Below are 26,060 nucleotides of genomic sequence, written 5' to 3' on the forward strand. Positions count from 1 at the left end.
AAGACAGACACCCCAGCTGAGTACAACAAGGAAATTCCACCGTAGCCAGAGTCTAATATACAAGCCAACTCACCCCACACCCCAGTTAAATCTAAATAATTTCCCCACCCATGCAACGTACTGACACTCCTCCAGCAGATCTTTCCAGAAGACATCAAGGCCCTTTTCCAACACTGCCTAACAACCACCTACTTTCAGTAGGATAACAAGTTCTATGAACAGACAGATGAAGTGGCCATGGGGAGCCCCCTCAGCCCAGTTATAGCAAATTCCTACAGTGGTACCTCGACTTACAAACTTAATCCGTATTGGAACGACATTCGTACGTCAAAAAGTTCGTAACTCGAAGTACCATTTCCCATTGAAATGCATGGGAATGGAATTAATCCATTCCAGCATTTCAAAAGGCAAAAAAGCAGGGGGAAAGGGCTGGAAAATTGAATTTCCAGGCCTTTCTCCCTGCCTTTTTGGCTTCGGAGGTCTCAAAGGGCTTCCTCCAATCTCGGGGGGAAAGCCCTTTGAGAACAAGGTCGAGGCTCTGTTTCCAAATCAATGCCTTTTTTTTTTTTTTTGCCTACGGGGCTGTTCATAAATGGCTCCCTGCAAAAAGGCAGGGAGAAAGCGCTGGAAATTCGAATTTTTGCCTTCGGAGCTCTCAAAGGGCTTTCTGCCCAACATCGGAGGAAGCCCTTTGAGAGCTCTGAAGGCGCAGATCATGGCGGCAGGGACCCCCAGGGAGGGGGGTCCCTTCACACCCACAGTCTGGTTCCGATACATGGATGACACCTTCGCAATTTGGAACCATGGTGAAGAAAAACTGGAAGAATTTCAAAACTGTCTTAACAGCATCCACCCAATTATACAATTCACCAAGGAAAAAGAAACAGAGGGCCAGCTCCCTTTCTTAGATGTTGTGGTCATACACAAAACTGGCCTCCTATTGGGACACAAGGTCCACAGAAAACCCACACACAGAGACCGGTACCTACACAAACACTCCAACCACCACCCACGACAAAAAAGAGGCATAATCAAAACTCTGGTAGACCGTGCAAATGGGAACTGTGTAGCTCAATTTCTCAGCACCGAACTCAACCATCTGAATTGGGCCCTACAGGCGAATGGCTATTCCAAGAATGAAACCAAGAAAACAACACCAAACTGAAGAGGAAAAACAGGCACCCACAAATAAAGTATTTCTGCCTTACATCAAAGGGGTAATGGACCGCATGGGGAAACTTTTGAAAAAACACAGCCTACAAATATTACACCACAAATATTACAGTCAGCAAAGGACAAAAGGAAGCCCCTCACCACTGCAGGAATATACCGGATACCTTGCAGTTGTGGACAGGTATACAGTGGTGCATCGCAAGACAGGCGCTCCGTTATCGACGAATCCGCATTATGACAAGATTTTTGAATGTGGGAATTTTGTTGTGCGATGATCGGTTCCCAGTTTCAGGAACCAATTTTCGCTTTCCGATGATCAAAACAGCTGATCGCCGGGGTTTCAAAATGGCTCCCTGCTGTGTTTAGGAGCCATTTTTCGCTGCACAGGAACCCAAAAATGGCCACCCCTATGGAGGATCTGTGCTGGACGGTGAGTTCTTAGCCGATTGGAACGCATTAACCAGGTTTTAATGCATTTCAATGGCTTTTTTATTTTGCTTAACGACGTTTTCGTTCTACAGCGATTTTGCTGGAATGAATTAATGTCGTAATGCGAGGCACCACTGTATATTGGAACCACAAAACGCAGCTTTCACACCAGACTCAAACAGCATGAGAGACACTGCAAACTACAGCAACCGGAAAAATCAGCAGTAGCTGAACATTCCCTAAAACAAGCCGGGCGTGAAATTCTATTTCAAAACACTGGACTACTGGACAACCCCAGCAAGCTTTATGTTAGACTGCACAGGGAAGCCACTGAAATCCATAAGCACCAGCAGAGCTTCAACAAAGAAGAGGAAAGTCTATAAAACTTAATAAGGCCTGGCTCCCAGCACTGGAAAATACAGCCTGCAAAAGGTCAACCAACTCTACCCAGCCACGAGAGCCAGGGGTCATTGCACAAAAAAAGACCAGCTAAAGATACCCATCAATCACAGTGACAGATAATCTCTCCCTCTTATCATAACAATACATCCACAACAAAAACACGCTGATCACCATCATCAACCTATCTCCTGAATAGGACAAAAAGCTGTTCCCACAGCTATAAATGCTCAGCTATCCAGCAAACAGCAACAGAGCATGGACTGAGTTCCTACTCCAGTCCTCTGAAGATGCCAGCCACAGAGTCTGGCGAAACGTCAGGAACAACAACCTTCAAAACACGGTCAAAGAGCCTGAAAAACCCACTACAACCACATATAGATATCATTTCCTCTTCTTTTCACTTTAAAATACTGATTTTTCTTGATTGCAAAAGCATTGACACTCTGATGTATAACTGGATTGATAAGGATGCAAGAAAAGAATCTACAAATTTATTTTTTCTTAAGTAACTATATTAAGATATATTGTTAGCAACTCTGGACGTTCATCTATATAGGTAATAGATAAGAATATATAATTCTTAAACTTGAAATGTTTCATGTTAAATATAATAATAGAAAATGCTTAGTGAAAGATAAATATAGGTGTAAGATTATACTTCAGATAATGTATGTATGTTAATTATTATAAATCAGGAAGGTGTTTACTAAACTTAATAGTTGAAGCATTGATACAAAATATACATACACATACACACATACATACACATACACACACACACACATATTAAAAAACTTTTATTACATCACAAACAGACATAAAAAACAAACAAAAACCTATATGCGGGAAGGTGTTTTCCATACAATCATATCCAGTATATAGTCTGACTACATAAACCATATTGCCCTACTAAGATATTTAAACCATATTATATATACACACACACATATTAAAAACTTTTCTTACATCACAAACAGACATAAGAAACAAACAAAAACCTATATGCGGGAAGGTGTTTTCCATACAATCATATCCAATATATAGTCTGACTACATAAACCATATTGCCCTACTAAGATATTTAAACCATATTATATACTGTATACACACACAGATATTAAAAACTTTTATTGCATCACAAACAGACATACAAAATAAACAAAAACATATATGCGGGAAGGTGTTTTCCATACAATCATATCCAATATATAGTCTGACTACATAAACCATATTGCCCTATTAAGATATTTAAACCATATTATATTCTCCGTTTTAGAATATAATATGGTTTAAATATCTTGGTAGGGAAATATGGTTTATGTAGTCAGACTACATATTGGATACAGTGGTGCCTCGCATTGCGACGTTAATTCGTTCCAGCGAAATCGCTGCAAAACGAAAACGTCGCTATGCGATATTAAAAAGCCCATAGAAACGCATTAAAACGCGATTAATGCGTTCCTATGGGCTTAAAACTCACCGTTCAGCGAAGGTCCTCCATAGCGCGGCCATTTTTGGTGGCTGTAGAGCAAGGAATCCATCCCAGAAAACAGCGGGCGGCCATTTTGTTTACTCAGCGGCCATTTTGATACTGCCAATCAGCTGTTAAAAAAATCACAGCTTTGTGATGATCGGTGCCCGAAGCAGGGAACCGATCATCGCAAAGTGAAATTCCCCCATAGGGAATATCACAAAGCAATCTCTTTTGCAACTGCAAAAAATGTGTTGCAAAGTGATTTCATCGCTAATCAGAGCGATCGCTATGCGAGGCACCACTGTATGATTGTATGGAAAACACCCCCGCACATATGTATATGTTTTTGTTTGTTTTGTGTGTCTGTTTGTGATGTCATAAAAGTTATTTAAAAAAAAAAAAAAGTTAGATCCTGCCTTTCAGACTGTCCCCTCCTATCAGACCTGCCCTCTGGAACGATGGAAAGATTGATAAAAGCCATTGCCGAGATGCCCTCCTCTGCAGCTCCAAAGACTCCGAAGACAACTTTCCAAACAAATTGCTGTTGATTGTGAAAAATTGCCTCTTACCTCTTTCAGCATCTCTTCGGTCAACAGAGGGACCAGCAGCTTCGTCTTGCTCTCTCCAGCTGTGTGGAGGAGATCTTGGGCAGCCACATCAGCATCTTCCAGGCCCTGCAGCTGGATGCTAACCTGATGCTGAAGCTCTGAAAGGGAGAACATGGGATCGGTGGTTACCAATAAGAGAGTTGTAAGCCACCCAGAGACCTCTGGGTAGTGTGGGCGGCATATAAATAAATAAATAAATAAATAAATAAATAAATAAATAAATAAATAAATAAATAAATAAATAAATAAATAAATAAATAAATAAATAAATAAATAAGAGGCGCAAGGAACAGAGTCTGGCAAATCTGTCCTAAGATGGTGGGCTTGGAAGGGCTGATGAGACCATCCAATCCAACCCCCTGCTGGACCTGGAAGCCAAGCCCTGGGAGGATAGACTGAAAGAACCCCCTCCCTCCCGCCCTCCTTCCGCCCCCCCACCTACCTTTCTTTAAGTGGCCCTCCATATTGGACCACTTTGGCCCCAGAGGGGCCCTGGCTGCCAGATGGATAGGATGTATCAATAATTAAACTACTACTAATAATGATAATAATATTGATAATAATAATGAAAATGATAATAATAATATTGATAATAATAATAATCAGAATAATAGTAATCAGAATAATAATAATAATAATAATCAGAATAATCAGAATAATCAGAATAATAATGATAATGATAATGATAAGAATAACAATAATTTGAGTGAACTAAGCAAAAAAAAATCCTTTTTTGCTCAGGACCACATTCACTCTGAGGGAAAATTTTGAGAGGGGGACAGAGGGCTTGTCTTTCCTCTATGACATGTCTTGATGACCCGAGCTGGCCAAGGGGGGCAAGGCTGCTGGCCTGCAGGCTGCTTTCATCATCCTTAAAACCATTATGATCTGGCCTGTTTACTGCCCCCTGTTTACCACAACATCCCATCCCAGGAAGCCCTCTGGGACGCGTGAGGAAAGCCCAAGCGGCTTTTGCCTCTCAGGGAACCAGACCCGGGAGGCCAAGTCGGCTTCCATCGTTCCAGGATGTCCTCTCAGCAGAAGAGGCTGCCCGGCCCTTTCCTGACTTATATGTGGGTCTGAGGTCTGCTCCTGGTCCTCTAAATAAAACCCACGGTGGTCCCAGCCAAGCATTTCTAGTCCTTCTCTAAGGGTGTGACTCCTCTGGAGAGCTGAACAATTCAACATGGCTGGGGTTTGATTCACAACCCGTCTTGTGTCTCAAACCGCCATCGGTGCTCACACGGGAGCCCTGGGTTGGTTCAAGCGTTCACCACTCATCCTTGCTGCACCGCAGGGAGCCTTCCCGTGCCCAACTCCCTCCCTTCCTCTGGTCCTGCCTCTTGGTCGCTACTCCTTCCTGGGCCTGCCTCTGCCGATTCTTTCCTGGTTGGCAGCCCCGAGGGCTCTCCGACTCCAGGGCGAAGGGGATATGGGGGGGGGAGGTGCACCCAAGAACCCAGGAGAAGGTTGACTCCCTGGGGACGCCCAGGCAGCACAGGGAGAACTCCAACAGATGAGTCCCAGAAATCCCATAAATGGAGCAAAACGCGGATAGGTGTGGCCAGAAAAGAGTCCCAGGGCAGGGTGGGGGGTGGGTGCTGGAGGGTGGGCGAAGCGTTGCAAGTGTCCCCCTGATATGGTTCTAGAGGAGCCAGGGAGGGGGTACGTGCCCGAAAGAAACACGCCAGGTCTTGTTTGCAGACAAGTGGGGTAGAACTTCCCAGGTTCAGCCCAGGAGCCTGTCCGAGGATCCTCCCCCCCAGTCAAGCCTGAGACAACTATATTTCTGAAAAAGCTTTTTATAGAAAAAGAACATGATGGAAAGGTCCTTCCTCGTTTCAGAATACAAAATATCAAAGGTCTGAACAGTCATGTTGCAAAGCACGCCACGATTCACAACTGAGAAAGAACCCCGATAGAATCACACACACCTCAATCCGTTACTTCTCTTCCTTGCTCTTAAGTAAGGCGTACAGGACTGACCTCATCTCTGGGGACATTAACTAGTTTAAACTAAATTGAAACCGGATGTCACCAGAGAAGCGTCATCCCTGCCCGCGTTACTTGAAAATAAGGGAAAGGGGGAATAGATGGGTGGCGGGACTGATTTGGGAGTTCACCGTTGTCACGTTCCCGCGTGGCCCCTGGTTGTTCCACCAAGCGAAGGGCTCGCACTATGTGTCATTCAGCTGCCACTGGTTGATGACATCAACACTGTTTATCTTTCAGAACCAAACAGACATTGTTTCTTGTTACAGGTGATGACAGTACAAGCAGAGTTGTTAACTCTTAACCAAACATCCTCCATTCTCCTCCTCCTCCTCAACCACCACTCTCCCTCACCCAGATTCCAGCATCATCAAAACTCTATTCTCTCCCTCTCTTCCTCCTGCAGAGATTCTGGTGACTCCACCTCTAGAACACTCTCATTGGTCCATGCAGATATATCTCATTAATATTCATTATCTGGGCGGATGCCACTACCATTCATGCTGGTTGCAACGCTTGCCCAGAAAGCTTGCAGGGTCTCATCCGGCCATGGGGACACATGTCTTAGTGACCTGCTGGCTAGAGCAGGGGTCCCCAACTGTTTTCACCCCACGGACCGGCTGGGGAAGGCGAGGCACCCCCGCACCCATCTGCATGTGTGAATAAGTGCATGCGCTCTCTCTCAAGAGGGTGAGCACGCATGTGCGAGCAGCGTGCCACTGTATGCGCCTGCGCAAAGCACGGGGGTGCTCGTGCGCATGCAGAAATGGCGATGCAGCGCTCGCGCATGGCGCAGGGGCGCTCGTGTGTATGTACAGTGCAGTGCTCACATGGGGTGTGGGGGCACTTGTGCACATGCACAAGCAGTGGTGCAATGCTTGCATGGGGTGCAGGGGCGCTCATGGATATGCGCAAATGCGGTGCATCACTTGCATGGGGCGCAGGGGTCATGCGCCTTTTTCTTGGGCCTAACACCTTTGCAGGTGCATCTGATGGAGACAGAGGAAAAGGTATTCTCTGTTGCTTGTCCCAGACTTTGGAACTCCCTCCCACTTGAGGCTAGGCAGGCCCCATCTTTGCTGTCCTCCTAGAAGCGAGCCAAGGCCTTTCTCTTCAGTCAAGCTATTCCTCCCTTGCTGGCTGCCCGAGTGGGATTTTGAAACGGATGGTTCTGCCTTTCTGTTATCAGTGTGTTTTTGAGGTGGCTTTTGTTGACCTTGTAATGTGTGCTGTTTGATCCTTTTTAGCATTTGTATACCTTTTGGTTTTAGTTTTAAATATTATATTTTAATGATGTGAGCCACCTTGGGTCCTTTTGAAGGAGAAAAGCATGGTAAAATATTTTAAAGAAAATAAAATAACAACAGAGGTCTACATGCCAGCTTGAAAAAGGAAAAGTTCCCAGTGACGGGGGGGGGGGAAGCTACTTTGGGAGCAGAAAAGACAGGAACTAATTGCAAGCAGGGTTTGTATCATGTGGTCAGTCAAAGACTTGACATTCACCTCTTTTAGAAGCAGTGCAAACCAGGTAGCCTACGTATGGTTCTGTTAATGCATCCTGGCACTAGCCTTCTTCCCCGTTTTCATTACACTCATTGACAGCTGAACATAACAGAGATATTTTCATATGTACCAGTGATACCCTGGGGATCTCCCACTGGAGCTTTGGCCACGCGTCGTATTATTTTGTTCCAAAATACAGAGCTGAGTCTTGATCTGTTATCAAGAAAAAAGAGAGAAAAAATTCACAATCTTCAGAACAGGGTGTGATGATCTGAAGGAGAGTGGGATTTGTAGTCAGAGAAAATGTAGACTGTTACGTTCAAAGTGACATGATTTTAAAGTCTCGGAATGTGTTAGGCCGTGAGACTGTTTTTCAGATCCACTGACTGTCCTCTAAAGCCCACCGTGGTCCCAGCCAACCCACAGCTTGATCTTTCTGTGGCCGAGGGACACGTTGTGCACCTCCTCAGAGGTCTGAAACTGTGGAGGTAAATGAGGCTCAAGAGCTGGCATCAGGCAGTCACTCCTATTTTTCCAGTCATTGGAGCTCCATTGTGCCTTCAAACTAAACTAGCAAAGACAGGCAGACACACAATATTTACTTATTTCATTTATTTAAAATGTTTTCACCACCCTTTCCTCCTAAGAAAGGAACCAAGGCGCCTTATATCATTGAAACAGAGGATGAAAGCTAAAAACAGGGAAGCTCTCCCGGTTGCATTCCTGCCTACAAGGCACTCGGGTGTCAACACAGCAAGAGCTGTGGGGAGAGAAGTAGCGCAAGGAGGCCTGGAACTCGGCGGGCGATCGGCAGCCATGGATACGGTTGCCACGGTTTCTAGATGACGCTTCGGCTGCGACGTGGTCTCACTCCAGGCCCCGCCCACGCCGCCTGCTCTCCCCGCCCCCGACTGTGCCTTCGGAATCGGGCGAGCGTGCTTGACGTCATCGCCGCGCGACACCAACGTCTGAGGGAGGAGGAGGAGGCGGGCGGAGGGGCGATGAGGGGCTGGTTGTGGCGGGTCGGGCGGGACGGCTGGAGGCGGGCTCACGGGACGGCGGCGGCCGGGGAGCTTCCCAGGAGGCGAGCGGGGCCGCCCTGGAGAGTCCTTTTCTTCGGCACCGACGACTTCTCCGTAGAGATGCTCCGCGCCCTCCAGGCCGCTCGGTGTGTCCTGTGGCCCAGGGGTAGAAAGGGGAAGCGGGGGGTGGGCGGGTGGGGGTCAGAGGTCAAGCGGAAGTTGGGTTGAAGGGTGGCTGAGCGGGGGGGGGGGGAAGGCAGGGGGAGAAAGCCCCGGGAAGCGGACGCGTGGGCTGGGCGAGGGTCGTGGGCAGCAGACGGGTTCCCATCCATCCCTGCTGTGGAACCGAGGGGCTCAGGGGCTGGAGGTTCCCTCGGGTGGTGCAAGGCTTCGTGGGCCGGACCAGGGCCCAGCAGGCTTGGCTTCAGATCCCTCCAGGGCCATTAAAACCCACGGGGGGGGGGGAGCGTCATTCCTTAAATCCGTCCTTCGGTATCTCCCTTCCCTGGAAAGCCCTTCTAGAGTCTCTCTGCACAGGTTCCATCTTGACAGCCTCAGCAGGGACTTTTCCCCAGGCCCTCAGGATCTATTCATTTATTTAGCTAATTCCTACACTAGCATGAGAAAAACCTCCAAGCAGCTTCTCTCCTTCTCTGTATCTATGATGTGAAACAGTTTTAGAAGCCATCTGAAATAGCAAATGAGAAGCACATCCACAGCAAATGTAGAAATTGTGCAAAGAACTAAATAATTGTATTTTTGAAGGCTTTCACAGTCAGGATCCGATGGTTGTCGCAGGTTTTTCGGGCTGTTTGGCCGTGTTCTTCAGGTTGTTCTTCCTAACATTTCATAAATGTCTGCGGCCAGCGTCTTCGGAGGACAGGAGTCGGAACTCTTTTCTGTGCTCTGGACTTAATAATTACTGGACAAAGTATGCGTTCAACTGCACATACTTTGTCCAGTAATGGAGGCTCTTGAATGACTAAAGGCTTGTAGTCCGTAATTTAACTGTATGGCAGTAAGTCTGCAGAAAGCCATCATAGATGACTTACAAGATACAGAATATTGGGGATCCAGAGTGTTTGGGAGTAGAAGTATGAATAAAAAGACTAGTTCAGCAGCAGAGCATATCCTTTGTGCACAAATGACAGGCTCACTCCTTGTAATCTCTGGTGACTTCTTTGTGACCAAGACTTTAAGAGATGTGAGGCAAGTTTAAGCAGACCTTTCAGTGTGAGAGCCTCATTCTGTTTCAAAAGCAATCTCAGGGTGTTTTTATTTTGATGGTGGGTGGCGTCAAAGGATCAAGCAGCATTTGAACTTACTATATCTTTAACAAAGCCTTAGAGGTTCAACCTTTTTTAGAACTGAGGAAGAAGAACACTGTGCAAAGGTTGGGAAATCACCAAACATTGATCTTACAGGGAAAGGACAACACCCTTGTGAAAGTAGAGACAGACAGTTTTAGCCCCAGGAGTTTTCCCTCCCCTAGAGGAGACAGTACTGGCTTAGATGAGCAGATATCTGACTTGGTATAAAAAAGTTTTCTTGCGGGGTTCAAATCTTGGCATGGTGGTAACTTGGCATTGTCAAATCTTCCATTTGACCTCTTTTTTTAAAATGTCCTGTTGCAGGGAGTCCAGACCGAATGCTCTTGTAGACCATCTGGAGGTGGTGACTGTACAGCCCCAGCTGCCAAGAGGACTGCCTGTCTATGCAGAGCAGTCTCAACTCCCTGTCCACTTCTGGCCAGATGTTGCCTCGTGCGAGCACTTTGACGTCGGTGTGGTGGCATCATTTGGCCATCTTCTCCATGAGGACCTCATCTTGAAGTTCCCATAGTAAGACTGTGGTCTTGGAGCATGCTCAGTGTGATCTAAATAATTCAGAGTGTTTGGCTAATATATAAGTGGAAGGTCTCTGACCACTGGGGAGGGATGCTGCGTGGGATGAAGTTACTGGTGCCTGAAGTAGAGCCTGCTAGAACTATTCCCTGAAGTATTTAACTTATTATCATTCTCTTACAAGGTGAAGACAATGGGGGATCTTTATCACTGTGTTAAATTGTTTGTATCTTACAATTTCAGTTTTATGTAACAATTTTTAAAAAATTCAGATTGTTTTCTTGTTTCACTTCCCTTATCCTTCAGTTCTCTGCTTCTCTACTGTCTACAGTTTATGAGGTTAATTGTCAGAATGCCAGACCAGGGTGGGAAGAAAATATTTTAAATCAAATTGATATAAATTCCAATTAAAAATTTTAAAAGTTGATTTAAAAAAATGTAAATAATCAAAAAACCCACAATGTTTTAAATATAAAGCATGATTTAAATTGTGATTTAAATCAAATGCACCTTGATAGCAACATACATTTGTACATAAAGTGGAAAAGGGACCATAATTGAGCAGTATATATTTGCAACAACTTTATTGAATGTTAAGATGCCTATTTAAAGAGGGGTTGGCCTATCTGGAAAAAAACAACCAATCTGGCTGCTGATGATATTAACAACTGTTGTCCAGTCGTCAGTATCCCCTTTATTGGCAAGCTGGTAGAGAGAGTGGTGGCCAACCAACTTCATGCTCTCCTGGAGGAGACTGGTGCCCTTGATCCGTTCCAGTCTGTGTTCAGGCCGCATCGTGGCACGGAGACCACATTGGTCACCCTGCAAGATGACCTCTTGAGGGAGGCCAATAGGGGCAAAGTGTCCTTGCTGGTTCTCCTCGACCTCTCAGTGGCTTTTGATAGCATCAACCACAGTATCCTCCTGGGGAGGCTCTTGGGGTTGGGGGTTGGTGCTCAGGCTTTGGCCTGGCTCAGATCCTTCCTGGAGGACTGTCCTCAGAGAGTTCAGCTTGCGGAGATTTTGTCCGCTCCGTTGACTCTCCGTTGTGGAGTCCCGCAGGGGTCAGTCATCTCCCCAATGCTCTTTAATATCGATATGAGGCCGCTGGGGGATGTCATCAGGAGTTTGGAGCTTTGTGTCACCAATACGCAGATGACACCCAGCTCTATCTCCCCTTCCATCCTTCTGCAGTGGATGCTGTCCCGTCCCTTGAGTGCTGCCTGGATGCGGTGCCGGGATGGATGAGGGAAAACAGACTGAGACTGAACCCAGACAAGATGGATATCCTGTGGGTGGAGGCCTCTATTGTCTGTTGTCTGGGTGCCTCCCTATCTTTTTTGGGGGGCATGCACTCTTTCCATGAAAGAAGAGGTTCACGGCATGGGTGTGATTTTGGACCCATCAATTTCAATGACATCTCAAATAGTGTCTAGTCCGATCGGTTTATTTCCACCTAAAGCTGGTCGCCCAGCTACGTCCTTACCTTGACACCAGGTCCCTCACCATGCTGGTCCATATGCTGATAATCTTGAGATTAGACTACTGTAATGCCCTCTATTTGGGGCTGCCCTTGGAACTGCTACGAAGACTGCAACGGGTCCAGAATGTGGTGTTGAGACTTCTGAATGGGGTTAGAAAATATCTAACCCCACCCTGGCCGCCTTACACTGGCTACCTGTTCGCTTCCATACCTGTTTCAAGGGGACGCTACTAACCTATAAGGCCCTAAATGGTTTGGAAGCTCAATATGTGGCCAAGTGCCTCCTTACGGTTAGGTCTGCCCATCCTATAAGATCATTGCAGGCAGGGCGGCTGAGAGGCCTGACCCCGAGAGAGGCCTGGAAAACAACCACCGGAAATCTGGCCTTTTTAACGGAACCTTCGCAACTGTGGAACTCTCTTCCGCCCGCAGTCCGCCTTCCCCCTTCGCTGGGCACATTCAGAAAGCTACTAAACACCTCATTATTTAGACAGGCCTTCCCTGAACTAACTATACTCTGACACAGTAGTGTCCAATAATATAACTTCTATCATACTGCCATGTTCCATGTTTTTATTTTTCTATACATTTAATTGTGTTTATTGTATTATAATTTTGTATTGTATATTAATGCTGCTATTTGCTATTTTGTTACTCTGCTGTTTTTTGTTATTCGTTGTCAACTGCCCAGAGTGGCCTTGGCTGCCAGATGGGTGGTATACAAATCAAATAAATAAATAAATTGGTCACTAAGTGCTTATGCATATTATAGAATTAGTATTCTCTTCTGATTTCCAAATTTCTTCTAAATTTCTGATTCAGTGGCGTATTGAATGTCCATCCCAGCTGTCTTCCGAGATGGCGTGGCCCCGCGCCAATCATCCACACAGTACTCCATGGAGATACAGTTACTGGGGTGACAATAATGCAGATTAGGCCAAAGAGGTATAAATGCTATTTTATCTAATGGAATAACATGTCAAAACCTATTTTGTTAGCAACTCTGAAAATTTTGTGGGTGCTGAGTGATCTTCCCATCTGTTGAAACTACATTGTGCCATTACAAATGCTTTTCTCTTTTTTATGTATTCAAAGGTTAGGATTATGCAGTTTGATTTTATATTTTTGTGTTGTCTGGAGCTTGTTAAAAAAGTACAGACAATGGCTACTTAATAATAAGTACTAGGAACTTAGTTTGTTATTGTCAGTGTTTTTGGAGCCAAAGTGACAGAATAAGGAGAGCCCCAAGAATGCCAAACATTTTTCAGAAATGACAGGTGGAAGCAGGGTCAAAAAGAACTTGTTTAGGAGGTATATCCTACAGTGGGCATTGAATTAAGACTAGGGGCGGGAGAATGAGAGGAGAGGTTCGAATGGCATTGGTCGTCTGGAACCTAAAGCAAAACTTTCACACTACAAAAATGTTGTAGCAGGTTTCATGTGATCTCCTAAAACCATTGGCAGTATGTTTTATGTAGAGATGTAGAAGTATGTAGAGATGTTCAGCCAAAACTGCCTTAGTTCATGTTTGCTCTGGTATCTCTGTACTGCAGTTTTTAAATTATTTATTTATTTATTTATTTATTTATTTATTTATTTATTTATTTATTTATTTATTTATTTATTTATTTATTTATTTATTTATTAAACTGATATGCCACCCACTCTAACGAAAGTAGAATAGTATATCTACTATCTAGATTTTATAGAATAGTGGCACTTAAAGCAGCCTTGACTGAGGGCGACCTTGTAAGATCAAACACTGAAGGCTTGTTTCTTGCAGGGATGTGTATCTATAATTTTCTGACAGCTTCTTGTCCTCCCATTGATTTACGAACTTTCATGAGCTCTTACTCTTTGTTTAAAAACCATAACTCCAAGATAAAAGTAAAAAGGTAATGCTATGTGTTATGTCCATAGGTTTGATGTAGGTCCCATAATTAAACAGGAAACCATTCCAGTTCCACCCAACTGCACGGCAAAAGAATTGGAGTCAGTGTTATCCAAACTGGGTGCAGACATGGTAAGTTAACTTGTCCCTTCTTCAATGTGGGTTTTGCAACAAGAAATGGTAGTGAAGGTTTTATGTATCAGTGAACCAAACAAGAAGAACTTGATCATCCGAGGGTAGAAGTATTAATTTTTAGACAGATGAAACAATAAAAATGGAGAAAGGTGCTTCCCTGGTTTAGAGATTTGAATAAATATGACCACATTGGTAGAAGTCTATCTTTTGTGATGTATGTTTTGGATTTTCTTTTCTCAGCTCATTGCTGTTCTAGAACACTTAGCCGAAAGTTTAAGGAACAAGAGAGAGCAGCCAAAGGAAGGAACAACAGCTGGTATGTTTGGAGTATTTCTTGAGTGAAGTCAGTATTGCCTAATACAGGGGTCCCCAAGACCCGGGCCACAGACCAGTCCCAGGCCGTGGCCTTGGAAGGAACGGGCCGCTGGGACAGATGAGTGGCGAGCAGGAGGTGAGCGGTGAGCGAAGCTCCGCCTCCTGTCAGTGCGCTCCTATCAGGTTCTGAGCTGCTGCTGATCTAACAGGAGGTGGAGCTTCGCTCCCCTCCTGTTGCTGCAAGATCGGCTGGGCCTGTGGCATTAAAGTCTAATGTAGGAGTCTGCACTCCTATTAGATTTTAAGCCACTGCTGATCTAACAGGAGGTGGAGCTTCAATTGCATCTCACCTCCTGCTCATCACTCATCTTGTCCTGGTACAATACATGTAATGAGCTTAATTCAAACCTGTTTTCCAACAACCTACTGCATAACAAATACCCTCCCCCAGACCTTGGGAGAATGGTCTTCAACTAAACCTGTCCCTGGTGTCAGAAAGGCTGGAAATCACTGGTGTAATAGACTGGTGCAATTCCCTTCTTAATTTACTATTATTTTATTAATTAGGGTTCTTCTACAAGGTGTTCGAAATAAGTCAATCAGTTTTTCACCAGGAATGGTTTCTTTCCCCCCTCTCATTTAGGAAAGTTAGGAGCAGCAGCTGATTCTTCTAATGAATCACCGTAGAGCATCAGGATTTGTGGGTGGGTGGGGAGCCCAAGAGGTGAGTTTGGTGGCATTCTTTTACGATGAGGAAGGATGATGACATTACCGTACACTGAAGTAAATTAGTACTAGTGATGCAATTATCTGAATGGTGGGTTTATTTAGAAGAGGTATCCAAATATTTAAAGAACTAAGGTGTATCTTAAAGCTCCTAAAGTTACTGCTGCTATGAGCTGCATTGAATGGGAAGAGCAGACCCCTGAGCAAATACTAAGGATGCACCGTGCCTTGGGAACATTGGTAAGAACAGTCTTGCAAATAGGTTTACAAAAATTACTCGCTTCCAACTTTTACTTTGCTGTGACTTGAAAAGAACACAGAGGTACATTCAACATCAAGAAAAGCAACAAAAGGTACTGCTACAGTAGCAGATTTGAAGCTTCTGGTCCACCCCCAAATAGAAAGTGACCAAAACCCAAGCATAAACTCTGTGCCTTTTTCCCAACATAACTGTGTAGAGCTTGGCAGGTGAAATATGTGTTATTTTTGTTAGCCTTAGATTTCGCTTCATGTATTAAACGGTCCAGTGACACACTCCTCTTTCTTGGTGCTGATACTTTTAATTGCAAGCCAGAAAAGCTGGTGGTGGATAAAGCCGGTTATTGAGTAAAGTGCTATGTGAAGTATTGGTGGTTTTGCTGCCCTAGACTATCAAGACTGCTCTGCTCCTATGCCTGGAGACCTCCTCCAGGCTGAGCCGACATCCTGTTGATCTTACACATGCCATGCCTCTGTTGAAACACCATCAGGGGAAAGGAGAAATTGGTTCTTTTCTCTACTGGTAACTGAGCATGGCGCCTTCCCAGAGGAGGCGCTCTTGGTCTGTCCAGAGTACATGCTTTGCATGCAGTTGTCCCACGTTAAGTCCTTGGTAGGCCTGGGGAAGTGAATGTCTGAACTCCCTAGAGAACCATTTCCAGTCATTGCAACTCTGGGCCAGGTGGAGTCGTGGTCTGGCTCAATGTAAGACAGTTCCTTAGAATTCCTGTAAAGCAGCAAGTACTGTAACTCTGAATTTCTCCCATATAAGTCAGGCAAAAAACAAAAGAGAAATAAAAAGTAAGACAAAACTCTTGTGGCACCTTAAAGACTAACTGCTATATTTCAATGTAAGCTTTCATGGACAACGCCACTTCTTGAGACATAAGATGTCTGGTGTTTAACATATGCTATGCCTAGATATTTTATTGTGCTTTATCTTTTCAGATGCCCCTGCGAACACTATGGATGGGCAGTGTGGTAAAGCTCCTGGATCTTGCAGCAGTGGAGACATTGCCGGATTTTATTGGTTCGTAAATGAATCATTTAATATTCCCATTTGTAAAACGCTGGGGAATAAAGGTTAAATGGCACTGTGGGGCATTCTGTGAAGTAGGTTATATTTCTTTTGTTCCCCATTATTTGTTTCCTGCAAGTGTTTTTACTACTGTTTTGCCATCCAGCTTGGCTGTATGTCCCCTTCTGAAAGTACTGCTTTGGATCTATAAAGCCTTTAGTAACCGAAAGCTAAGCCACTCCCCTTACATAGGAAAGTGGTAGTTGTGTTATAGTGCATTGTGACATCTAAGGTCAGCGAAAAGCACCATGCATGTATTGATCCCAGAAACAAATTTGGAGAGCATGAGGTGTGTTAAGATTTATTAGCTGATCCAGCTGAGTTATAAAAGTCTCTCCTTGAGCCTTACCGAGGCCAGAACTTAAGGAGCACTGGGAAGCACGTTTAAGATCTGTTGCTTTGATGAGGTTTTGGAAGGAGGTTGAACTTAATAATCACTTGTTGTGGGAAAGCAGTGAGCAGAACACGTGTTTTCCGTCCAGATAGGTTAAGACCTGAAAATGAGATTCTCCCAGGATCAGTGTTTTACAATAAGAAGTCAGAAACATTAGTGATCCATTGCAAGGTATGTTCCTAAGTGTGGTTTTCTATTCTTTAAAATCCCCCTTTCCCTGTTGGGGTAGTGGTCCAGTCCCAATTTGTTAAACTGAAGGAATGGTTTCAAATGTAACTTTATGCTCAACTTGCTTGCTCATGTCGTCTTTACCCTGGCTTCAAAATGCACACTATGGTGAATGCTAATGCCTTTCTGGAACCTCTGCCTCCTCCTTCTCCCAGACAAAGTTCTGCAATTAAATCAGGCCCTGCCCCCCCATGTTCTCCAAGCTGACTCCTGTAGCCGAAGAAAGATGGCATTACAAAGCCTTGAAAGCCGAGAGGGACAGCATGCTTAGCCTCTAGCTGTGGGCAGTGACCCTGTAGACTTGCAGGAGGTGCTCTGGCCTTTCCCAGTCTCACTTTGCCTATTTCCCTTTTCTAGGAAGGCTGGGTTGGAGCAAAGACCGTGATCCTTAAGAAGAAGCTGACAGCTGTTGAATTCTACAATGGATATTTGCATCCCTGGTTTCAGCAGAATTCCAAAATGCCTCTCAGAGAGTGCAGGTTTCAGACACTCCAGATGGCCAGAACAAAAAACAGTTCCAAAAGCAGAGTATTGCATCCACACAAGGCACAGCAGCAATTGACTTGAATTACTGTCCGGAAGAATCAGGTGATGATTCCAGATGACATGGCTGGAAGCCCCTCGGCATTGTTTCAAATCCATCCTTAAGTGAAGGGTTCCTTTTGAACACTTGAACAGATTTTTTAATTTTGGATTTTTCAGTGCAGCCAGAAAAGGATTTCCTGGAATTCATATCCTCTGTTATGAGTATATTCTGAGGTTCTTTTCTAAAGTGCAGCTTTGTGATCCAAAAGAAGAATGCAGAATTTAGTAACAGCCATTTTGAAAAATACTGCAAGAGAACAATGTCCCACTTTCTATATTGGACAACATAAATACCCGTTTGAATTAAATTGGTGGTGTATCGTCTAGAAATGAAAAGCTTCTGTGGTGTATAGATGTGCCAGTCCTTAACATTTGTCACACTCTTCAATTGCCAAGCAGAGTAAGGCCCTAGTCACACTAGGGAAAAGTTTTCCAGTTCTTCCAATACTTTCCATACCTCTGTTGTGCTGTGGTTTGTATCCCAGGACTACTGTCCGAAAAACGTTTATCAGTAACAGTTAATTTCCTCCTGTTTTATTTTATGCCGCGGCATCTTAGAGGGAGACTTGTTTCTGCTATAATGATTTATCAATAAATTATGTTTATTGATATAAAAATAATTTATTTTTATTGACTCGCACTCGGGCATCTTAGAGGGAGATTTGTTTCTGAGAGAGAGCAGTATATACAGTGTTGCCTCGCTTAACGATGTTAATTGGTTCCAAAAAAACCATCGCTATGGGAAAACATTGTTAAGCGAAACACCATTTCCCATAGGAATGCATTGAAAATCGGTTAATCCGTTCCAATGGGAACAGATTACCGTCCTTAAGCAAAAATCGCCATAGGAAACATTGCTAAGTGAAACAATGTTTCCCCCAACGGAAAGCCATTCAAAAGCGTTGCAGCCGGCTGCAATGCTTTTGAATGGCTTTCCGATCTCCGTTTTCGCTCATTTTTAAGTGTCTTAAAATGTTTGAAACCTGTTTTAAATGCTTGGATTCGGTAGTGCACCTTGTGAAACATGTGCAAACTTATTTTGGCTTTGTTCTGAGTCTTCGTTAGTTTTTGGTGATTTTTGTTTTTCCCCTTTAAATCCATTGAACTGTCCCATTCAAACATTTTAAGACACTTAAAAATGAGCGAAAACGAACATTGTTAAGTGAAAATCCTCCACAGAGAACCTTGTTAAACGATGCGGAAAATTCCTCCAAGAAGTACATCGTTAAGTGAATTCTTCGTTAAACGAAGCAATCGCTAAGCGAGGCACCACTGTATATAAAATAATTTATTGATATATCAGTATAGCAATGCAAGTCTCCCTCTAAGAAGCCCGAGTGTGCTTGACTCCACCAACCCCTCCATGGACACACACTTATTGTTTCCAGCCCCTTTTGTTCTAGTTGTGGAATGTCACCCCAGGGAGGTGTGTGGAAATTAGAGAGAATGTTGATCAGGAAAGAGTTTCTGTTTAGGAAAATGTCCCTCTTTTGCACTGGCTGCTCCTGCAGAAATGCATTGCACACAGTGGATTTGGGATGTCCGCACAGTAGTACTGGTCATCATCTCCTCCCCCTGGTGACATTTGCATAGCAACATTTCAGTGTATCTTCCCCCAGGGGAAAAAAATTATTACAGTGGTGCCTCGCATGACGTTAATTCGTTCCGCAAAAATCGGTGTCGAACGAAAACGTCATGCGATTTTAAAAAGCCCATAGAAACACATCAAAACCCAATTAATGTGTTCCTATGGGCTTAAAACTCACAGTCCAGCGAAGATTCTCCATAGCGCGACCATTTTCTCTGTCTGTGCAGCGAGGAATCCGTGCTAGAAAACAGCAGGCAACCATGTTCTCCCTTGGCCATTTTGAAGCTGCCGATCAGCTGGCCGAAAATCATCGCTTTGCGATGATCGGTTACCGAAATGGAACCGATCATCGCAAAGCAAAATTCCCCCATAGGGAACATCGTTTTGCGATCGCAAAATCTTCAACATAATGCGATTTCTTTGTCAAACGGAGTGCTCGTAAAGCGAGGCACCACTGTACTTGCCAGTAATGTAATGGCAGCAGCCCTCCAGGGACATACTTTTGCCAATGTATTGATGTATCGGACATGGAGGTTTTAGAAATAATGTGCACACTTCACGGGTGTTCCAGGCAGTGCATATTTGGTTTCCACAAAATAATAAAATGGAAGCAATTACTTCACTAGAAGGTCATTGCCCCCTTTAAGATTGTGGACTACAAGTTCCACCACTGGCTGTGCTGTCTAAGGCTCATGGGATGTGCAGTCCAGCAGTAGATGGAGGACTGCAAGTTGGTCCATTCTTGGCTTAGATGGAATGGGGTTGCAGAGTCAGCAAAACACACTCTGCATTTAAGCGCCTATCCTGGGCCTTCCACATATTTTTTAAATTATAGATTTTTTAAGACATACTCTGCGTAGCTCAGATGCAATCCCCATTGATGATGGCTTTTCAAGGTAGAGCTTTTCCCTCACCTGTTCCCTGATTCTTGGAGGTGGTGTGAAGCTGGGGTATTGTGTCCCGTGCATTCATTCTGCAGGTGAGGGATAGACCCTCCAATTCTGTTTGTACGAACAGCCTTCATGCAGGTAGAGCCCTTGCAATGTATGAGTTATTTCCACATGCCACAAGGAGGGCCAGCGGATAGTTCATTTTTACAAGCTACTGGGTGCATTGTCCCCAGTGAACCAGCAGGTGGCACTGCTTGCTTCGGGACTTGACAAAAATATGCGTGGGTAAACAGGTAATACAAACATGACAAAACAACAACACACACCTTATTAGAGTAAAGCAAGGCCAGAATTGAACTGCAGTGGTGCCTCACTAGACAGTTACCCCGCGTGACCATTTTTTCGCTAGACATTGACATTTTGCGATCGCTCTAGGGAGTTGCTGCCCAAGACCTCTGGAGTACCCCAACCATCCCAGGAACCAGGAGCACGTTTGACCTGTCAAGGAAGCACAGCCTGACCTTCGGGTCCACACAAACGGGCAACGAGCAGCACGTTCCCAAACCCTTTTTATTCAGAGCTGAGCCCTTGTGTAGAATGATTTCCTTCGCAGCTCTTTACATCAACTGGTTTTGCTGGTTGGGGAGTCTTAATTCACTATACACAGACAGAGGCAAGAGAGACTGGAGTTTTCCAGCAGCTTATTGGAGGATTGGCTTGTGGAGTGATTGCTACAATATGAACTTCCTCCCTTCCATCCATAATTTTTTATCTACTTCAATTTGGCTTTCCAACTTGTATAGGTAAATAATCTGCCTGACCTCCAGAGGATGGTATGCGGCGCAAAAGCAACATTTGTGATTAGAAAAGATACCCAAAAGGAGAACAGGGATGAGCATGGGAATGGAGTCTCTCCTCCTCGGCAATCAGACAAGCAGTCTGTGGAAGACGTTCTGAGGAACTCAACTTAGATTTTTTTATATACTAAGACTTTTGGCAAAGCAGCTGAAGTTTGGCTAGAAGGCATTCTTTTTGCTTCACTGGCTGCCTTCCAATTTTAAAAGCAGTATCATTGTTTTTAATTGAATGCTTTTCGTTGATTGGCTTTGTCCTCCTTGGGTTCTTTCCGAGGAAAGGAGGGATGAGAAATGATTGAAACGAATTGATGGGTTGGATGTCCCTCTCTTCTCTCTAGGTGGATGGAGTGGATCAAAGTCCTGCGAGAAAGAAGCAGAAGACAAAGGAGGACGAGGAAGGCAAAGAAAAGGGGATTGCGAGTAAAAAGGGGAAGGAAGGAGAGAAAAAGAGAAAGAAAACAAAGGGCAAAAGAGAGAAGGTACACAAGATACCTGTTGCACAGAACTGGACAGGATCTATCCCTTTCTTCCTGCTTACACCAGCAGAGGCCATTTTGGCTGCCCTCACATGACTCACTTGCATATGGGTTGACAACTGGGTGTTTGCATGCGTTGGTGGTCTATTTATCACCATCGGAGCACCACGGGTACATCTTTCCTTCCTCCTTGCTGCCATCTCCAAAACAGGGCACCTTCAAGGATGCTGTTCACATCTTCTGCTGTCACCTGTTTTATAGTCTGTTTATATTTTGGTGCGTACCTGCTTGCACAGATCAACAAAAGTGCTGTCCGTATGAACATGTGCCTCTGCACCAGGGCAACCTCTGCTCTGTATCCTTTATACAGAACTAAATGTCTTCCATCTATTTACGTTTTGCTTTTCTCATTTAAGCCTGTTTGCATGACTTCTCTCAGTTTGCATGGTTTTATTCTGGCTTTGCCAGTCTCTGGGGAAGCTGGGTGGCAATATTAGATAATGCATCAAAGTCGCTCTGAAAACTGTAGCCAGGGAGTTGGGAGCTACCTGTGGATATATGTGTCCAAATTTATTGAACAGGATGGAAAGAAGCTCCACAAACTTTATAAAATGGCTCACAAGAGGTGGCTGCAGGATCAGGAGGTGAGGTTCAAAAAGGAGACGTCTGTCTCTTTCAAACCGTTGCCTTGGGGGCAGACACTCGACCCTGAACAGCAGAAGAAAGATTGAACTAAATAAATAGGGGAGTCAAAAAAGAATGTACCCTATAAAGAGAAGGAGAGAGGTGAGTCTTCTAGCCACATTCTTAGAAGCTGGGGTGTATTTGGAAGAGGTTTGCTTCATTTAGTACAACTCCTGCTCTTTTTCTGGAAGAACTTTTAAAAAGATATTTAATTGCTCATGAAGTCCAGGGATCAGCGTTTCTTGACTCCAGGGCTGGACATCCAGCTGAATGCAGTCACTCTGTCCTGAAGCTTGCTGGGTGACCTTCACCTAATTATCTCCTCAGATTAACGTACCTCCCAGGATAGTTTGTGAGGGTAACTTGGTGATGATGTGCATTCAGACTACAGTACTCTGAAAATTTTTGGTGGTTTTTTTTGAAAGAAAGATGGGATAGACATATAATCAGTCTCATATAAACGGGGCAACTAAATGTATGCCTCCACCCCATTAACTAGAAGAAGAAAGATGGGCATGTGAGGGGAGACGGAATCTAAATGTAAAAATGGCAGGCAGTGAAAATGGCCTACACAGAACTTCCTCATCAACACATGGTTAGGAGATCACAAGGGTAGCCTAGCTTAGATAGGAAAGAGCGTATCTCCCTGTCCAGAGACCCATTTGTGGTGTGAAGCCCTCTCGTAGTTTGCTCAGGTGGGTCAGCGAGCACAAAGCTTTTTGAAACCATTCCTGTTGCTCCTAGTATCTCCCTTTTCTCCATCTTCTTTTCCCTCAGCAAGAACAGAGGAAAAAGGAGACTGCAGGGGATGAAGACCACTTGGAGCCTTCTGAGTCCACAGAGGAGTCTACAGTGTCTCAGGTCCCTCATGGCCCTCCTCCTGAGAAGCTCCACCCGTCTCCACCTCATCCTCCCGAGGTGCACAGCGAACCAACGGGACAATCAGTGTCACCCAACCATTCTCAGCCGTGAAGCTTGGTGAAGCAGAAGCCGCTGAGCAAGACCGGTCTGATTTTCCTTTGACGTGCGACAGTGAAGCCCTGCCATTTGTTTTTCTTCTCAAGGACTCTTGTTTGGGTCTAATGGTTGCTGATTTCTATAGTTGACCCTAGCCCTTGAAATCCCTTATTGGCACTAAGTAGCATACTTATAACCACATCTGAATGTCTTGCCTCAGCAGAGTCTTTATTCTAAACTTTATATATATATACTTTATAGTTATAGTTGATATGTACCAAACACTAAAATATAATTGGGGGGTGGGATGGGGGTGGGTGGAGAGGGGAGCAACTTTCTGTTCTTTCAATATTTGGAATAAAATGAAATTAAATCAACAACGGAGGAGGCCTCGTTTGACCCTCGGCCATTCAACCCGTGCCCTCCAGAGCCCTGAGGTTCCCCCCCACAACTCTCTTGATCCCCGATTCTAGAAAGGAACACCACTCTTAGCAACTGAGTGATTACAGCGCCTCAAGGGAAGAAAGAGGCCTTCCTGGGGAGGGCAGAACTGGGAGGAGGGTCTCCCCCCCAGGGCTGAAAAAGTCCTCCCCATAAGAGCCACCCACCTCACCTCCTTTGACAGCCCTGCCTAGAGAAGTTCGACTCTGATCTTCAGCAGGATGATGGTAGAGCAGCTTAGCAGGCAATGAGTTCCACCTGCTCTTAAGATACCTGTACTATCGTCAATCTATACCCAAGATTTCGGTCTGCTTTCGGTAATTTTTTTTCCATTTTGAAACTCATTCCTGTCTGGACTGCCGACAACAAACGAGGGGTCAAGGTACTTTATTTCCAAATGGAGTCAAATTGGCTTGACGGTAGTTAAGGTAGGCTTCATAGCAGACACACTTCTCAGATTTGTTTTTATTATTATTTTGAATGTGAGAGCTCTCATTACTGAGTTCTTCTCTGTAGCTTACTCTCGCAAGGTTGTCCCAAGAGGTTTTATTGGCTGAAGGAAAAGACGAAAGGGTGCCTCCGCACGCAGACATACACGCCACAACAGCTGGCCAGACTGGTAGTTGAATTATTACCTCAGCTTGACTGAACTGTATCCTCTCCAACATCCTCCACCATGCCCGAGAGGAACACACTAGCTTAGATGTTGAGAACAGGCCACTTTGGACACACGGCCCTGTGGATAACACACCCAAGCAGACAAAGCAGCAAATCCAGAAGGACTGACTGACTGATGAGGAAGAAGCAAACAACCTATCCAGTGGTTATGCAAAATCAAATGTGTTAACCAAAATCCTATGGTTGTTTGTGTGCATTTTGTGTAACTAGGTGTGAATGATTGTGGCTCATTGATGAGGTGGAGAGGTGCCTCCTGGTTATGAGACAGGGAACGTGAGCAGGCATGGCCCATGGGGGTGGGGGATTCAGTGCCATGGGCTTCTCAAATGGAGCGCACCCCCCCCCGAGTCCTCTCCGGGTCCTTGTCACCCACATCAGGATGGGTATGTGCTGGAAGGGGAGCTGCCACCAGCCACAAGGCTGCTCTGCACAGGAGAGATTTACTGGGAATGGGGGCTGGGGAAAACAGCTCCTTGCGTGTAATGGAGCTGCACGAGATGGGTGTGGAAGGCAGCGTCTGGTCCTCTTCATGCATCTCTTTCCCAACCCCAGAAGCAGCAGCGCTGTGGCTGTCCAAGCGGACAGGGTTGGTCCGAGTGTTGACGCCGTCTTGGTCCCTCCTTGGGCACATGGGCTCTTGGGGAACAAAAAGCTTTGTTTGACATCTTTGGGATGGTGGGTTTTTTTTTTTTTTTGGTGGGGGGAAGGAAATTAATGAACATGAATCACACACGACATCCAAAAAGTGGTGTGGACAGATTATATTTAATGTGGAAAATGGGAGGTTGTGGATAACAACCAATCGAACAGGCCACAGAGGGAGAAAGAGGAAGCCCCAATGATGAGCTTAATAGAAGTAGAGAAAAATTACTTAAAGCAGTGGAAAATGGAAAACATGGTGAAAATAACAGACACCAAGGTTGAATGTATGAAGGACCTTACGGGGCTTTCGGATCCAAGAGGGCAGACAGACCCCTCAGGTGGTGGCTTCATAGAGTGCTCGGTCAAGACCCTGGGAAGCCCCTTGCCCTCACGTGGTCGCTGGCACGGGCGGGCATGGTGTTGGTTCTCCTGCTGCCAGGCTTCCGCCCACCGGGCCTCAGCCCTCTGCAGCTGGTCCGCCTCTTTCAGTGGGAAGGAAATGCGACCAGCTCCTCCATCGAGGGGTCACGGCTCCTCACCGTCTCCAAGCCCTCAGTTGCGGGACTTGCGGCCGTGGGCCTCTCCTCAGCTTGGCAGGCCTCCTCATCTATGTCGTTGGCTGAAGCCGCCAGCGCCTCCTCTTCCTCTTCCTCACTGCTGGAGCCCCCTTTCTCAAAAGTCCTTTCTGTTGGCATGCCTGAGCCTCTCCGGGCGCATCCGGGAGCTGCGTCGTTCCAGCCCCAATAGTTGGGTGAGCGGCCGGTGCTGAGTGCCGAGGTGTTTTGAGGTGGGACATCCACCTGCAGGGAGACGGACTGATGCCCGGGAGCTTCTGGCAGTCTCCCACAATGCCATCCCTGCAAGAGGGTTGAAAACAAGACCATTGTATGGAAGAAGTTGGCGGGGCCCCTGGAAGCTCCTGAACAGACTCCAAAGTGTGGGCGGCATATAAGTTAAATAAATAAATAAATAAATAAATAAATAAATAAATAAATAAATAAATAAATAAATAAATAAATAAATAAATAAATAAATAAATAAATAAAGTTGGAAGACCCAAGGTGGGAACAATCAAGTCAGATTGGGGCTACCTGGATAGCCGGCCATTTTTCTTGACAGTGGAGAAATTCAGTCCACGAAGCCCACGTGTGCATACAATTCATTCCCCAACACGTGTACAAAGGAAGAGCTGGCAAATGGCTGAGATAATGCAACTGAAGTAGCCCACGTCTGGTTAAAAAGGGTCTAATTATCTTATCATTTCAATTTGTTTTAATTTTACTGTATTTCATAAAAATTCATAATTTT

At 45.0% G+C, this 26,060-nt stretch overlaps 2 protein-coding genes across 5 annotated transcripts in view; both read left to right on the forward strand.

Moving 5' to 3' along the window:
* VPS33B (VPS33B late endosome and lysosome associated) overlaps nt 1-23,371 on the forward strand; it is a 77,814-nt gene extending 54,443 nt beyond the window's left edge. Inside the window, exon 25 of the mRNA XM_078380848.1 lies at nt 22,812-23,371. Within this exon, the coding sequence (XP_078236974.1) occupies nt 22,812-23,006 (195 nt within the window). The 3' untranslated portion in view covers nt 23,007-23,371. The remainder of the gene's footprint in view (nt 1-22,811) is intronic.
* On the forward strand, nt 8,552-23,371 carry LOC140701272 (methionyl-tRNA formyltransferase, mitochondrial-like). 4 transcript variants are annotated; one of them, XR_013538856.1, is made up of 11 exons: nt 8,554-8,748; nt 10,237-10,443; nt 12,752-12,874; nt 13,850-13,952; nt 14,196-14,271; nt 15,145-15,236; nt 16,203-16,284; nt 16,815-16,897; nt 17,312-17,542; nt 21,213-21,353; nt 22,812-23,371. XR_013538856.1 is itself a non-coding variant. In XM_078380859.1 (10 exons), exons 1-9 carry the CDS (start codon nt 8,582-8,584, stop codon nt 17,519-17,521), a joined length of 1,143 nt encoding a protein of 380 aa, XP_078236985.1. In that variant the 5' UTR covers nt 8,552-8,581; the 3' UTR covers nt 17,522-17,542; nt 20,821-21,283. The 4 variants fall into 4 exon arrangements, 3 of the variants coding, with proteins under 3 accessions (XP_078236985.1, XP_078236986.1, XP_078236987.1); XM_078380859.1 differs by lacking the exon at nt 22,812-23,371 and having other exon boundaries at nt 8,552-8,748; nt 20,821-21,283; XM_078380860.1 differs by lacking the exons at nt 21,213-21,353; nt 22,812-23,371 and having other exon boundaries at nt 8,555-8,748; nt 17,312-19,749.
* Nucleotides 23,372-26,060: the final 2,689 nt, after the last annotated feature.

This window comes from Pogona vitticeps, chromosome 12 (genome assembly GCF_051106095.1).
Source record: "Pogona vitticeps strain Pit_001003342236 chromosome 12, PviZW2.1, whole genome shotgun sequence".
NCBI lineage: Eukaryota > Metazoa > Chordata > Lepidosauria > Squamata > Agamidae > Pogona > Pogona vitticeps.